We start from the raw sequence: 16,351 nt of genomic DNA, 5'->3' as shown, positions 1-16,351 counted from the left end.
ACTTCAGTGTTTTCTCTCAAAATCTTTGTAATAATTCCAGAGCAAATTACCTACTGTTTTCCGGCAAACTCAGTGGTCCGCTGAGAAAACGAATCCCGTCCGAATGCGAATGTCTGTGATTGGCGAAAATATTTTTTTTCACAACGCGTTTCCTTGTGTGTTTTGGCCAGTGTGAATTACTTGTGAATTAATTTTTTATATGTTTGCCTCCCGGCAAAGGAATACAAGATAAATAAATAAATAAAAATCAAGAGCCAGATCACATAAACTGTTAAGACTGGCTACTGTAATCAGGGTCGGACTTAACCAATAAGTGAGGTAAGCACCTGCTTAGGGCCCGGGGAATCAGGGGGCTGTCAGCCCTCTCTACGTAAAAATCATTCAAATCATGTAAAGTGAATGTCATACAGTCTCTTGCTCGAGACTTAAAAAACGTGTTGAAAGCGTACCGAGCCACGGAAGAGATACTCTACTAATACTCTAATGACTGCTAGTTGACATGTAGATGCAAGCTGTTGGTCTGTGTCTGTGCTGCAGGTCTGTCCATAGACTATGACACAGAGCGCCTGTACTGGATCAGCTCAGGAAACAGCACCATTAACCGCTGTAAACTGGACGGATCAGGACTGGAGATGTTAGACGCGGTCAAAGGCAAACTGAACAAAGCCTCTGCGCTGGCTATCATGGGTAAATATTGCACTGATCGTTTCATTGGCTCTCTTTTTTGAAATACTAATGTTTTGACTGATGTTGTGTAGGGGATAAGCTGTGGTGGGCAGATCAGGGCACGGATGAGATCGGCACCTGTGATAAGAGTGATGGAGCAGACTGGAAGGTCTTGAGAAACAGCACATCTCCCATGATGCACATGAAGATCTACAATGAGACCGTGCAGACAGGTTAAATAATCAAGTGCATGCAGTGTCTAAAGAATTAATCAGTTGACAGACAAAAAAAACCTGTGCTGAGTGCAAATTGCAATTTTCAGGCTAGTTCCTTGCGCCTACATTGAGCCTCATTAGCACTGAAAAAAAGGATTGTTTGTGCTGAAAATAATGACCTTGACTTAATTTAAAGCGATAGTTCACACAAAAATTTAATTTGCCGAATATGTACTCACTTTCAAGCCATCCAAGATGCAGATGAGTTTGTTTCTTCATCTGAACAGATTTCAGATCTCTTACTCACCAGTGGATGCTCTGTAGTTAATGGGTGCCGTCAGAATGAGAGTCCAAACAGCTGATAAAAACATCACAATAATCCACAAGTAAACCACACCACTCCAGTCCATCAATGAACATCTTATGAAGCAAAAAGATGCATGTTTGTATGCAACAAATTCATCATTAAAGTGTTTTAACTTTGTCCATAATATTAATGCTTCCTCCAGTGAAAAGCTTCATCCCTTGTTGTCCTCTCACATCAACATCCACCCACATATTTGTTTAGATATGTTTTGAACAGATTTGGTTTGTAAACAGTGCTTGATCTGAGCAGCTGTCTCTCCTGATTCAGACCAGAGGACTTTTTCTCTGGAGAAAGCAATATTATGGATTGTGGACTCCAAAACAATGTCTTAAAAATGTTATAATGATGGATTTATTTCTTAAAAACATGCAGCGTTTCCCTTAATCAGATGTCAGTTGATAGACTGGAGTGGTGTGGATTACTTGTGGATTATTGTGATGTTTTTATCAGCACCCATTCACTACAGAGCATCCGTTGTTGAGACAGTGATGGAATGCTGCATTTCTCTCTTCATCTTGGATGGCCCGAGGGTTAGTACATTTTCAGAATATTTTCATTAACTATTCACATTACTTTACAGAGTTAGTGCAGATGACCTCTGGTTAAACTGAATTGTGGGTGGTTTGTTAGATGCAGCGCTTTTGTACTGAAATCCGTCCCCTAGGTAAACTGAGTCTGCTGGCCTTGACTATGTGTGTTGTTTCATCAGGTTCAAACATGTGCAGTAACAACAATGGTGACTGCTCTCAGCTCTGTCTGCCCACGTCTCCCACCACCCGCTCCTGCATGTGCACCGCGGGATACAGCCTGAGGAGCGGACAGCAGTCCTGTGAGGGTACGAACCTGACATTCACACACAATACACACCTGACATTCAGACTCTCAATTATGTGTGACTTCCTTTTGAGAAAATGACACGGAGGTACAATAGACCACAGTGTTTGCATTCCCTTCAGAGAACAGCTGGAAGCACCATACCAAACTTACAGAGGAGCAGAAAACAGCACAATAATATTAGAAGTATGCTTTAGGTGTTTCTATTTTTTTCTGCAACTCTCTATTTATTAGTTAAAGATTCTACAAAATGTGTTGCAGTCAACAACAACAAACAAGGTTTTAAATAATAGCTAATACATTAATTTAAAAACATATCACACAGTAAATTGTAACAGGATAAATGCATGGGTGTTGCTTTAACTATGGATGTTTTTACCTGACAAAACAGACCCATTTCTCTTGCTATCTTTATAGATGGCATTTTATGTATCTTAAGTACACATTATTAAACTTTCACACTTTTTATAATTTGTCAATTATTAACTTTTTTTTTTTTGACGAAGAAGAAATTCAGCAAGGACACATTAAATTGATCAAAAGTGATGAAGGCATATGTTATAAAGGATTTCAATTTAAAATAAATGCTGTTCTTTTGAACTTTCTATTCATCAAAGAAAAAAATAAAAGTATTACGGTTTACATAAAATATGCAGCATCAGTATATGCAAAATCAGTATATTAGAAAGATTTCTGAAGGATCATGTGACACTGAAGACTGAGTAATGATGCTGGAAATACAGCTTTGATTACAGGAATTAATTACAATTGAAAAAAGCTATTATATTATTTACATTATTACTGTTTTTACTGCAACTTTGGTGAGCAAACCTTCAAAACCTTGAACAACAATGCATATTAAGATTAGCTTTTTGGGGGAAAACAAGGATAAAACAATAAAATCTATACATAAAGGAATTTGAAAAGTATAAATTCATTAAGGCCTGTATTTGGAGAAGCAGCCTGAAGCGTGGTGATCGTTGTGTTGATTTCAGGTGTGGGCTCTTTCCTGCTGTACTCTGTTCATGAGGGCATTAGAGGAATCCCACTGGACCCCGCTGACAAATCCGATGCCCTTGTACCGGTTTCAGGAACATCGCTCGCCGTTGGGATTGATTTTCATGCCGGTGAGTCTCAACACTAATGATTTATAACCCCCATGTTTTCAGATGAACAAGAGTGGGATAATATGATCAGGTGTTAAATTGGGCTGGAAAAGTCTGAAACACATTACAAATAAGAATAAAGTATGTTTGTCTGTAAGTTTGTTTGTTCCAGTCTGGTTTTTGCTGTTGTAGTACGTATATTTTGGCAAAAAAAGCACCCTGTGTCTTATATATATTGTGATGTATGAAAAAAAATGTAAACACAGTTTACTTAATTTGTATCCTTGTGTATATTTTTTTCTTGCCTGTAGTTTTGCCTTTTAATTAATTGATTTATGTAGTTTTCTGGAAGCATTTTATTTTTTGGTTTGTTTGTGAATTTATTGATTACTTATTTTGAGTGAGTGAGTTCAGTAGCATATTGTGGCATATTAGGATATTTAAATAGGTATCAAGAATTGTACAAATGTACTGGTCCCTGATATCTACTGGGATTCTGATATTGGAAAAACTGCAGAGGCCTCAAAGGATGCTATGCAGCCAGATGATGAGTGTTTCATGTCATATCTGTTATTATATTGTGTGATTTAGCAGTGCTGCAGTAGCATCCAGCAACTATCTAACAGCCATGAGTTATTTTTAGGTTCTGGTGTCAATAAACAATGTATTATAAACATAAAAAAAAAATCCAGTAACTGTCTTTAATCTTTTTAATAATTCATACATGTGTTCTTTCTGTTGTCATGTAGATAATGACACCATCTATTGGGTTGACATGGGTTTGAGCACCATTAGCAGAGCTAAGAGAGATCAGACGTGGAGAGAGGACATCATCACTAACGGCATCGGCCGTGTGGAGGGCATCGCTGTCGACTGGATCGCCGGTGAGTCTCAAGCACAGACAGTTTTGCCACTTTCAGGTGCGTTTAGAGCTTTATTACAATACTGATGAGCAAAACCTTGTTCCTCTGTGTGCTGTAGGAAACATCTACTGGACGGACCAGGGCTTTGATGTGATTGAGGTTGCCAGATTGAATGGCTCGTTTCGATATGTGGTCATCTCCCAAGGACTGGACAAACCTCGGGCCATTGCTGTACATCCTGAGAAAGGGTGAGATCTGAGTAACTTCCTATCTGTTATTGTGTGTTTCTGCGGCATGAATGAAGAAGCGCTCTCCTCATGGCTGGTTGTGTGTGCAGGTATCTGTTTTGGACGGAGTGGGGACAGTATCCACGCATAGAAAGATCTCGTCTGGATGGATCTAACAGAGCTGTGCTGGTGAACGTCAGTATTAGCTGGCCCAATGGCATCTCCATTGACTATCAGGTGCGTAGGACACATTCTTGTGACACAACCCTGTGTCAATCCAATACTTTTAAACTCTAGTAAGCACTAGGGGCGTAACCATTCACTTGTTTATTGATGCATCGATTGCAAATTCTGACAATTCATTGATCTTGGAGCATGAATTGTAAATCGTGAATCACTTGCTTGAAGTTTGAAGGTTTTAAGACCATGTAGTCTATCAGACAGCAAAATGATAGATGTTACAAGAATAACAAAAGTAAAACAAGCTCATGGCCAGAAAAAGAAATCACGGGCCATGTGCAAAACAAGATGAACATGTGGATGAGCATCTCCAAAGCTGAGCCCAATGCGATATGCATCTCGATGCATAACCTGTGATACGATACATTTAAGATTCATATGAAGCAGCTACCGATGCGATGAGATACGATTCACCCCTATTATGATGCACTACGATCTAATTTCAATTCACCACAATGCGATATGATGCAATGGAAAAAAAAAAATTATGCTATACAATTCAGTATGGCACAGGGATGTGCCCGAATCCGAATACCATATTCGGAAAGGAAATCACTGTACTACTGAACCCCAATGCTAATATGTTACAAACGATGCATCGCGATATAAATGCCAACTTGTAACCGATACACGCTTTTTAAATTGATGCATTGCATCGCTAACTTTTATGCAAATACATAAAATACATGCGAATTGATGAACGTGCTCACAATGACATGGGCTGTTTCTTAAATATGCTGTAAGAAAGTTTTATTTTAACATGATGAGAACAATCAAGTACAAATTACATCACAAGGATGTTCTGAGAGTGTTGTTCTAAAGACATTTTCTCTAACCATTATGAGAACCTCAATGGTGTACAAATAACATAAAAAAAACGTTCTGAGAGTGTTGTTCTAAGACCGTTTTCTTTTAACATTACAAGAATGTAAATCAAGCGTAATAATGTTGTTAGAACATCCTATAAACATTATTTTAAGAATGTTATGTCCTAACGTTTAAATACCTATGAAACAATGTTAATGAAAGTTGTGGGAATGTTCCCTGTTAGATGGGAATTAGCACATTGCTACATGTTTTAGCACATTGCTAGCAGGTTTCTATCATGAATCAGCACAATGCTAACATGTTTTAGCATGTTTCTAGCATGATTTAACACTTGGTAGCTGGCTGCTGTTTGTTCTGTCTAGGTGGACAGCTTACTATAGTTTGAAAAAAGCTGATGACATATTTGCATATTACATGAATAAGTGTACTAGAAACTTCAAGCAGCTTTCTCTTATTAACTGACGACTTAATATAGATGCATACTAAACACAATAACACTGACTAAATTTGTGGTCATTGTCTGTGTGTCCCGTAGGAGAGTTTTCTGTACTGGTGTGACGCGCGCACGGATAAGATTGAGCGCATTAACCTGGAGACGGGCGAGAACAGAGAGGTGGTGCTTTCCAGCAACAACATGGACATGTTCTCCGTATCTGTGTTTGAGAGCTACATATACTGGAGCGACCGGTCAGTGCAAGCTTGTACACTTGAAACTGTTCCTCATCACCAACATGTTTAATCTACAGCACTGTTTAATACAACTTTATTTTATTTGCTATCCCTATTTAAAGAGCCTTTGAACTTTGTTCTATATTTGTAACTATACATTTGTAAATTGCACATCACAATTATTATTTTATTTATTTATTAAAAAAGAACATGTTATTTCTTTAGGACTCATGCAAATGGTTCAATAAAGCGTGGCAGTAAAGACAATGCAACCGATTCAGTAAGTCTGAGGACAGGCATCGGCGTCCAACTCAAAGACATCAAGGTCTTTAACAGAGCGCGACAACAAGGTGAGTGTTAAATGACTTTGTTCTTGCAAGAATGTGCTGTAAAACAACCTCTAATACAATATTAATTATGCAGAGAAATGCTTATATTTACCAATCTTTTAAGGCAATCATTTCTCATTTTCATGTTGTTTAGCTTGATGTACTAAAATAAATAAAATTAATACTTATATAAAAAATGAATAAATATATCTAGACAAATAACAAAATATTACAAAAACTTGAACCAAATTTAAAATGGAAAATACAAACATAAAAGCTCATTAAAAATAAAATAATAATAAAAATAAATAAATAGATAGATTTAAAAAAATCTATAAATAAAAACAAATGTGTCAAATGATCAATGATACTAAAATAGCACTGGTTTGTTTTATTTTTAAAATAGCGCTGGTAATGTTTTATTGTTTCTGTACTTCTCTGCTTCACTGCTTAATAGTATTTTGAAAACTTTATAATAATATATTTTAACATATACCATTATGGCCAAAAATATCGGCACCCTTGGTAAATATGATCAAAGAAGGCTGTGGAAATTAATCTGCATTGTTAATCCTTTTGATCTTTTATTTAACAAATTCACAAAAATCTAACCTTTCATTGGATAATAAGAATTTAAAATGGGGGGGGGGGGGGATATCATTATGAAATAAATGTTTTACTCAAATACACGTTGGAAACAATTATTGGCACCCCTAGAAATTCTTATGAGTAAAATATCTCTGAAGTATATTCCCATTCATATTCACAATTTTGAGCACTCTAGGGTGATTATGAACATGAAATTATCCAGCCATGGCTTCCTGTTTCACAGAAATATAAATAGGAGGGAAAACAAAGCCCAAATTCCCTTAATCATCCATCACAATGAGAAAAACCAAAGAATATATTTCTGATGTGCAGCAAAAGATAATTGAGCTTCACAAATTAGTGAAGTGGCTTTAAGAAAAGAGCAGTGAAAATTCCCATTTCCACCATCAGGGCAATAATTAAGGATTTCCAATCAACCTAAAATGTTACGAAACTGCCTGGAAGAGGACATGTGTCTATATCGTCCTAATGCACGGTGAGGAGGAGAGTTTGAGTGGCTAAAGACTCTCCAAGGACCACAGCTGGAGAATTGCAGAGTCTCGGGGTCAGAAAACCTGGGACTGTTTCGAGAAAAATTCTCCTAGCTCATCCAAAAACAAACTCCAGCATAGTCAGTTATCAGACACGACTGGAACTTCAAATAGGACTGGCTTCTATGGTCAGATGAAACACTCAAGATGAGTTTGGTGAACACAGGGATAAAAAGTACCCCATATGTACAATGAAATATACTGCTGTATTTGTGATGTTGTGGGCCTATATTTCTGCTGGAGGTCCTGGACATCTTGTTCAGACACATGGCATCATGGATTCTATCAAATACCAACAGATAAAAAATCAACAAGTGACTGACTCTGTTAGAAATCTTATAATGGGCCATGTTTGGATCTTCCAACCGGACAATAATCCAAACACAAACATTAAAAACAACACAAAAATGGGTCAGACATTTCAGTTCCCTAACCTGCACCCTATCGAACATGAGTGAGGTGAACTGAAGAGAAGAAGCACCATCATGGAGCTGTGAATCTGAAGGATCTGGAGTGATTCTGGATGAAGGAATGGTCTCTGATCTCTTGTCAGGTGTTCTCTAACCTCATCAGGCATTATAGGAGAACATTTAGAGCTAGCAAATGGAGAAACCTCCACTGGCAAATGGAGGTTTCAAAAAGTATTGAATAAAAGGGTGCCGTTAATTGTGGCCAATGTGTATTAGAGAAAAACATTTATTTCATAATGATATTTCCCCCCATTTTAAATTCTTATTATCCAATGAAAGGTTAGATTTTTTTAAATAAAAGATCAAAAGGATTAACAATGCAGATTAATTTTCATAGCCTTCTTTGATCATATTTACCAAGGGTGCCAATATTTTTGGCCATGACTGTATACAGTAAGTATAATAGATTATTATTATTATTATTATTATTATTATATGAATATATAAAAATAACACAATTTAAACTTTATATTCAGATTTTCCCCCCCTTTTTCTTTGTTCAAAACAACAGTTTTAAATAAAATAGTCAACATGTTGATATCTCAGTTCTTGATTGATTAACTAAGTCACTAACTTTATTGTTTTCATGGTAATGCCAACAGCATTGAATCTATGAACTAGATTCAGATTTGTGTTAGTTGCAGTATTTCTTAATTCTTTCAAACTAATCTCTCTGCAGGAACTAATATCTGCAAGAACAACAACGGTGGCTGCCATCAGCTGTGTCTTTACCGTGGTAACGGACAGCGAACGTGTGCTTGTGCTCACGGAATGCTTGCCGAGGACAGTCAGAGTTGCCGTGACTACGATGGATACCTGCTGTATTCAGAACGTACAATATTAAAGAGCGTGCACTTATCGGACGAATACAACCTCAACGCACCCATCAAACCGTTTGAAGATCCCGACCACATGAAGAACGTCATCGCACTAACGTTCGATTACCGTGGAGGCGGCGGAAAAGGAGCCAATCGGATCTTCTACAGCGACATCCACTTTGGAAATATTCAGCAGATCAATGACGACGGGTCAGACCGGAAGACAGTGGTTGAGAGTGAGTTTCAAATAATGATGTCTTTCTACCTTAATTCTCTATTTTTTCGGCTAGATGTCGACTTGATGTACTAAAATAACTTAAACTAAAACTGGCATAAAATTAATAAAAAAACAATATAGACAAATAATAAAAAAAACACAAAAACACAGAACATTTTAACAAAAATAAAAATGATAGCGGAAAATATAAATGAATTCAAAATATCCATAGTAAAAAAGTTATATATTTACAATACATGCATTTCAGACTAAGAATTGTTCAAATCTGTTAACATATATACTAACATATTGCTCAAGACTCACTGATATAAAAATTATAATTAAACTTTTTTTGGAGTACTACTTGTGCACAATGCACATTTCTTAATATTAAGCCTAAAATGTGTTTTAATGTCACTAATGATGAGGATTGTATGATCTTTGAATAATATTGGTCTTTAAATGCAAGATATTTAAAGTGTGCCTGAAGTATAGAAGTATACTTGCAATAGTTCCACTTTAGCACAATCAGATATTCTTCAGCTCATCTTTAGCTAGACTTCAGCACTACTTCCACACAATTGAATTAAGTAGAAAATTAGTTTTTCTCATTTGGCAGACTTTAAGTTTACCAGTTTAGTATACCAAAAGTATAACTGCAGGGTATTTTTATTAAGTACATAAATATGTAAAGGTATTAGTAGTATGCTTGGCATGAAATTAAATGTATTTCAAATACATTTTAGTATATTTATTTTCACCAGGGATTAATTTAAAAACTTTTATAGTATCTTAATGATAAGAATTTAGCATTTTACCCACCGTTTGTGGTACAGACATCAACGATATCTCAGATTGTTGAAAACAAGATTGTAGAGTCTGTCATAGAGTCTATGTATAGTTATTTTGCAGTCCCTAAAACAAGTCTGTGTTTGAATATGGAGTAGTGTTTTGTAGAGGTTTGATTGCAGCACCAACTCTCCATTACCAGCTCACAGCTGGACAGAAAACAACGCAAAGCCAGCGGACACACAATCAAACCGGACAGGGAAAGTCTGAAGTCACGGCCAGTTCCTTTGTGAGAGCACAATAAACTCATTCTTTCATAAGGCATTTGGTTCTCACAGCTGGAGAACTGAGCAAAGAAAGATGTGCGTGTCTGTTTATTCTTCTGTTGCCACAAACACCATATGAAGGATAATTATGATAATTGCAAACTCTCGACCGAAATGCCTCCTGAAAGAATGTTGGCTTCCTTGTGCTGAAGTGAAGTTGGTCTGTCTGAAACTACAATCAAAACCAGATTCGCTATACATCCTTTCCTTTTATTTACTCTTATTTTAGGCAGAAATGTGGTTATGAACAATAGTGTTTGGCTTTATAGATTCATTTGAAGAGTCCTGCCTTGTACAAATTTAATATCCAGTTGTTTTTACTTTTAAGTAGCAAATTTATACATTCGGTTAATAGTTTGTTTGGATATAGTGTATGGAAGACCCCGAAATGTTGTCATGTAGTATTTATTTACTAATTTAATCCACCAAAATTATAAGACAAATGATCTACTTGCCAACATATTGTCCTGTAAAGGTGGGCTATATGTTTTTTTTTTGCAGTAAAGCTCTTTCCGTCATTTACAATATGTGTTCTCTTTGGCTTTTTTATATGTTAAATGCGTTGCTTTCTTACCATGTGGTTTTCATTACACTGGTTATGAACTGGTTATGTAATTAAAGCCAGGCGTAAATCTAGCGATTAAAAAACAAAACATTGCAGCTCTTACATCCTACACATCTGTCTTTCAACCGTCATCAGTAATGAATGAACAAACAAACAATGAATCATTTGCTTTCATTTTTCCCCCGTTTTTCGGGGTTGTTTTGGCCAGATATAATTGACTCATGACTAACACGCGTATTTGGATATTGCATGTAAACATGGTGCAAAATATTGTGGAGAAATGACCTGTCCTGAGCCATTAACTCAAGTCCAGTGGATTTATTATTACAGTTTTAGTGTTGCCGTTTTATTTTTTTTTATCATTACTTCATCATAGTTGTGCTCTGTTTTTGTTAATTTTATTTGAAAGTGAAAGTGAAGTGACATACGGCCAAGTATGGTGACTCATACTCAGAATTTGTGCTCTGCATTTAACCCATCCAAAGTGCACACACACACACACACACACACACACACACACACACCGTGAACACACACACACACACACACACACAGCAGTGAACACACACACACCGTGAACACACACCCGGAGCAGTGGGCAGCCATTTATGCTGCGGCGCCCGGGGAGCAGTTGGGGGTTCGGTGCCTTGCTCAAGGGCACCTCAGTCGTGGTATTGAGGGTGGAGAGAGCGCTGGACATTCACTCCCCCCACCTACAATCCCTGCCAGCCCGAGACTCGAACCCACAACCTTTGGATTACAAGTCCGACTCTCTAACCATTAGGCCACGACTTCCGATTTGTTAAAGAAATAGTTCAGCCCCAAATTAAATCTGTCACCATATCTCACCCCAACGTTGTTTTAACCCTGTTTGACCGACTTTCTTCTGTGAAACATGAAATTCTGAAGAATGTCCATGCTGCTCTTTTGCTTACAGTGAAAGAAGGTGACTGCTGATCACCAAAACTAACACAAATATTGCCTTAGTGCATTAAAATCAAGTCATAGTCCATATGATTTATTATGCTTTTTCTACATTTCCTACTTTGCATCACCAAGACACATGAGAACCTATGATATTTATCCTTTAAATTTAAAGGATATTTCCTTCAAGTTAAAAAAGTAAGAAATATATAATGGTAAAGTCATTTAAATTTATATTTTATAATCTTTAGTGTAACGGGAAGAAAGAAAAAGAACTTTGTTAACAGCCAGATTTAAGGCTTTGTAATAAACAAAATAATGTTTTTCCTAGAATTCTAATATATTTCGGAATAATTTTTTTTTTCTCGCTCTCACACTCCAAAACATATAAATGTATGTTTCCAAAGTCAATGGGTAGTCAAGTTAAATAATCCCAATCTCAATACTGACCAAGCAGACCAACCGAGCAGCTCAACAGCATGTGACAATTCCATAGAAATGTTGTCTATAATTTCTAAAATGTTTAGTTAAAATCTATTTTTTTTTTTAATCATGTTTTCCCCATATGTTTCTGTCTGCAGATGTTGGGTCAGTGGAGGGGTTGGCGTATCATCGGGCCCTGGACACTTTATACTGGACCAGTTACACCACGTCCACCATCACCCGCCACACTGTGGACCAGAGCCGCTGGGGGGCTTTCGACCGGGACACTGTGGTCACCATGTCAGGGGACGACCACCCACGGGCGTTCGTACTGGATGAATGTCAGAAGTGAGATTTTCATTTCACAACAAACTCATTATTTCAACATTCAAAACATATTCACATTCACTAACTGTTCCCTTTTGGAAGGGACGTCCTGTTGCTTTCAGCATGCCACTACTAGGAAGACGTGAAGATGATATCACACTCAATGTTTGTCATTGACTCACATTCCTCTTTTCACCAGCTTGATGTTTTGGACCAACTGGAATGAGCAGTCACCCAGTATCATGCGCTCCCAGCTGTCCGGAGCCAATGTCCTGGTGATCATCAACAGAGACATCCGCACTCCCAACGGACTCGCCATCGACCATCGTGCTGAGAAGCTATATTTCTCGGACGCTACGCTTGATAAGATTGAGCGCTGCGAGTATGACGGCTCCCGCCGTTATGTAAGTCAGAACTTGCACCCACGACTGTCCATTTTGCTTAACTTGCACCGTGACTCCAACAAGTCAAATCCCAATGCGTCCAGACCAGCCACAATCATGATGTGCTGTAAGACATTTCACTGCATTTTGATAGCTTAGTTAAATCTCACTAGTACAAAAACGTAACAGAAATGAACTTTTGGCAACATATTTGCCCCTGGAATTGATTTCTAGGGCTTTTTTTTTCGTTCTTTTACCTTTTGTAAGGGCAATTTTGAATTACTGTAATAAACTAAAAATGACCTTATTAAATGTATCTCTGTAGTCTCCACACCATATATACTGTACAGTGTTGGCCAGAATGATCAGAACACTAGTATTTTCAGCAGCTAAAAAATGGATTTAAGTCAGTTATTACAGTTCGCTGTATTGTGTCAGTAGGAAATATCAGTTTACATTTAGCCATTAATTGTAATAATCCAGTGAGATTTGACAACAGCCAGTGCTCCACACAGAGATCTGATCTGATCATCATCCAGTCTGTCTGGAATGACATGAAGAAACAGAGACAGACTAAATCCAGAGGAACTGTGGCAACGTCTCAAAGATGCTTCAAGAGACCTTATTTCTTGAATTTGCAATATACCCCCTTATCGCTTATTTGTGAAGACAAATGTTTCAAGAAACTCCACAATCATAGGATTAAGCAATAATAGAAAAGCACTATAAGCAATGAAAATAATAAGAAATATAAAACATAAAATCATTTTTCTGAGAAATTATTGAATCAATTAATTAATGATTAAATGATAAATTACATGAATGGCTAATGATTATAATTGATTGTATGATCATAAATGAATAAAAACAAGGAAATAAAACGCAACACAAATGTATGATTGGTCCCTTGAAGCAAAATTTGAGGATCAGTGTGGGGAAATGGCTCGTCATATTCTGGCTACACAGACAAAACAAGTTGAGAAAGTGAGCAAAGGTTTCACTGAAGCGCTCCATGACTTCAGCTCAGTTCACCAGCTTCTGCAATCTCACAAAGATTCCTGTTATAACCACTGAGGCTGTACTTTGTACTTTGCAGAATTTAGCCAGTCAGTTGTTTAGCGGTGAACTATCTGATTGCCTCTGATTGGCCACTGAATTCATAAGCTCAACAGAAACGGGTGTGATTGTTTATGATGTTTATCGACACCTCATTCAGATTTATTCATCTTGATTTCTCGCAACTCGTGTGCTTTTCCTGGGAGGCGAACGTGAACGTGCAATCGTGCACACAAAGCAATGTCGGGGTTTTTGTTAAATCATAAATTCAATTTCAGTCACCAAACCCAAAAGTGCTATCCGCTGCCATTATATGGAGAGGCGTGAGTGGGACATTTCTTTAAATTTCTCCTTTTTGTGGTCTGAAATAGAAAAAAGGCATAATAAATGAATAATAATTTTCAGTAAATGATGTAATGATGGTAATGATGGCTTAATTTTCATTTTTGGGTGTATTAGGGCGAACAGCTGTAATAGTTTTAGTTTAATTGTGAATTTAGGGGCGTTTTTGCCCCTGTTAAATCCCAAATTACAGTAAACATCACATATATTCTGATTGGCAGGGCCCTAAATAGGTGCATAATTCCAGCCAAAAAGTTCAGAAGAATGAGTTCATTTAGTCTCAAATGGAAAAAAATAAACAAAATGGTAGAGAACTTTTTCAATTTTAACATTTCGACAAAACAAATGGTTACTTTCTATCTGTTTTGGCATCTGTAGGTGGTTCTGAAGAATGAGCCAGTGCATCCTTTCGGTTTGGCCGTGTATGGTGACCACATCTTCTGGACAGACTGGGTGCGCAGAGCCGTCCTCAGAGCCGACAAATATGTTGGTGGTGACATGAAGGTGTTAAGAGCTGATATTCCACAACAGCCAATGGGGATCGTCGCTGTGGCCAATGACACAAATAGCTGTGAGTGAACGTCCGTAATGGCAGCTTGGTCAAGAGTACTCTGAATCAACTGTGTGAGAGAGCGATTGCCTTACAGTGTCCTGTCATCTCAACCATGTAATTATCTGTCAAAAGTAATCTGTGATTGTCACAGAACCGAGACGAACTCTATAACGCTTGGGAATGACACAATCAATATCTTTCATCATGCTTATCGAAGTGTGATAGAAGCAATTCTCAAGCACTCAAACCCCCAAAGACAACATCTCTGCCTGTTCTGAAGCCCCCATTTACTGTCCTCCCAACTAAAACATTAACCCAAACAAAATCGAACAAATAGCCAATAGCTGCTATATTTGAAGAAACTAAGTTTTTTTTTTATTACAATTAAAAACCCTAATTTACTTGGAAATATGAAGTAAAAGTAAATAAATATATTTATTCCATGGTCTGTCTGAATACTGGATTCTGATTGGCTGGCAGGTATGCAGTAAAACCGTTTAATGCACGGGTATTTCCAACTCAGTTGAATTACCATTCCATATTAATACACTGCTTTAAATGATGCACACAAACCAACACACATCACTCACACACACACAGAGAGAGAGAGGTCGGAGATCACAGATTGCGCTGCACACACACAAATAAACTTGTCAACGCTTCCCCGTGATTTTTATTAATAAAATACCCTAGATACTAGATCACTACATTATATTCAATAAGGTGGTAAAATCTCTCTCTCTCTCAATCGATCGATAAGAAATTGAAATAAATGCTATACTTCATTCATTCAAATAGTTTGTTAATTCAGGAATTAATCTGTTATGAATTATGTGTATAATAACTAAATTATTTTACCGTAGAGCCCTGATTAAGTACCCCAGCTCACAATCTATTTACTGTAATACTTAAAAATAGAACACTTTATTAAATACATTTTAAAATGAATTAAATACATGGTACAATTGTTTGCAGGTGAGTTCTCGCCCTGTCGGGTGAATAATGGAGGCTGTCAGGATCTGTGTCTGCTCACATCAGACGGACGGGTCAACTGTAGCTGCCGCGGAGAGAGGAAACTGTTGGAGGACAACACCTGCATAGGTGAGACACCGCCGACCAATCACAGACTTCATACTACGTATATCTTCATAATGCTAGTGTTCTCATTAAAATACAGTGTTCACAGTTAACTGATCGTATAGAGATGAACAGAGTCTCAAAGCAGCTTTAAGCAGAGGCAGGCCTGAATGTTCCTGCTCAAAAGCATCAGTAGTTAATTAGACCCTAGCCCTGTTTAATTTCTCCGCACCTGTTTCTGTTCTTCCTCTTTATTTCCTTGTGTTCTTAAGCCCTGTGTTTCCCTGCCCCCGTGTCCGGTATTATCGTCATCTCCATGTCTCCTGTGATCCCAGTGTTATCAATAAAGTTCTGAAGTTTGTGAAGTTCCTCGCCTCCGCGTTTCCCTGCTCCAGAGTGGGCTCTGACAGCTACTACTTGTGTGTTTCAACAGTATGCTATATTTGAGATCAATGAATGATTTCTCGTCTGATATACTGTAATTACCTCAAGGACCAGCCGTTTACCATCCGTCCATCGTGGACACGGACAGTTTTTGTGACTAACCAATATCATTTTAATCAACTTAGCCTCTTCTTGTCGACTAACATTTATGGAG

General features: G+C 37.4%; 1 protein-coding gene across 1 annotated transcript in view; it reads left to right on the top strand.

The window, feature by feature from the left end:
- The window catches only part of LOC306856767 (low-density lipoprotein receptor-related protein 1-like), a 171,897-nt gene that overhangs the window by 105,183 nt on the left and 50,363 nt on the right, over nt 1-16,351 (top strand). The window contains exons 33-46 of the mRNA XM_079396210.1: nt 538-687; nt 759-899; nt 1,958-2,083; nt 3,078-3,209; nt 3,938-4,072; nt 4,170-4,299; nt 4,389-4,515; nt 5,882-6,033; nt 6,241-6,365; nt 8,633-9,007; nt 12,174-12,363; nt 12,542-12,746; nt 14,502-14,694; nt 15,652-15,777. Coding sequence (XP_079252336.1) covers nt 538-687; nt 759-899; nt 1,958-2,083; nt 3,078-3,209; nt 3,938-4,072; nt 4,170-4,299; nt 4,389-4,515; nt 5,882-6,033; nt 6,241-6,365; nt 8,633-9,007; nt 12,174-12,363; nt 12,542-12,746; nt 14,502-14,694; nt 15,652-15,777 — 2,307 coding nt within the window. The remainder of the gene's footprint in view (nt 1-537; nt 688-758; nt 900-1,957; nt 2,084-3,077; nt 3,210-3,937; nt 4,073-4,169; nt 4,300-4,388; nt 4,516-5,881; nt 6,034-6,240; nt 6,366-8,632; nt 9,008-12,173; nt 12,364-12,541; nt 12,747-14,501; nt 14,695-15,651; nt 15,778-16,351) is intronic.

The sequence above is a fragment of the Barbus barbus genome (genome assembly GCF_936440315.1).
Source record: "Barbus barbus genome assembly, chromosome: 37".
Taxonomy (NCBI): domain Eukaryota; kingdom Metazoa; phylum Chordata; class Actinopteri; order Cypriniformes; family Cyprinidae; genus Barbus; species Barbus barbus.
The sequence above is the reverse complement of the archived record's forward strand: the minus strand, read 5'-3'. Positions and strand labels throughout refer to the sequence as shown.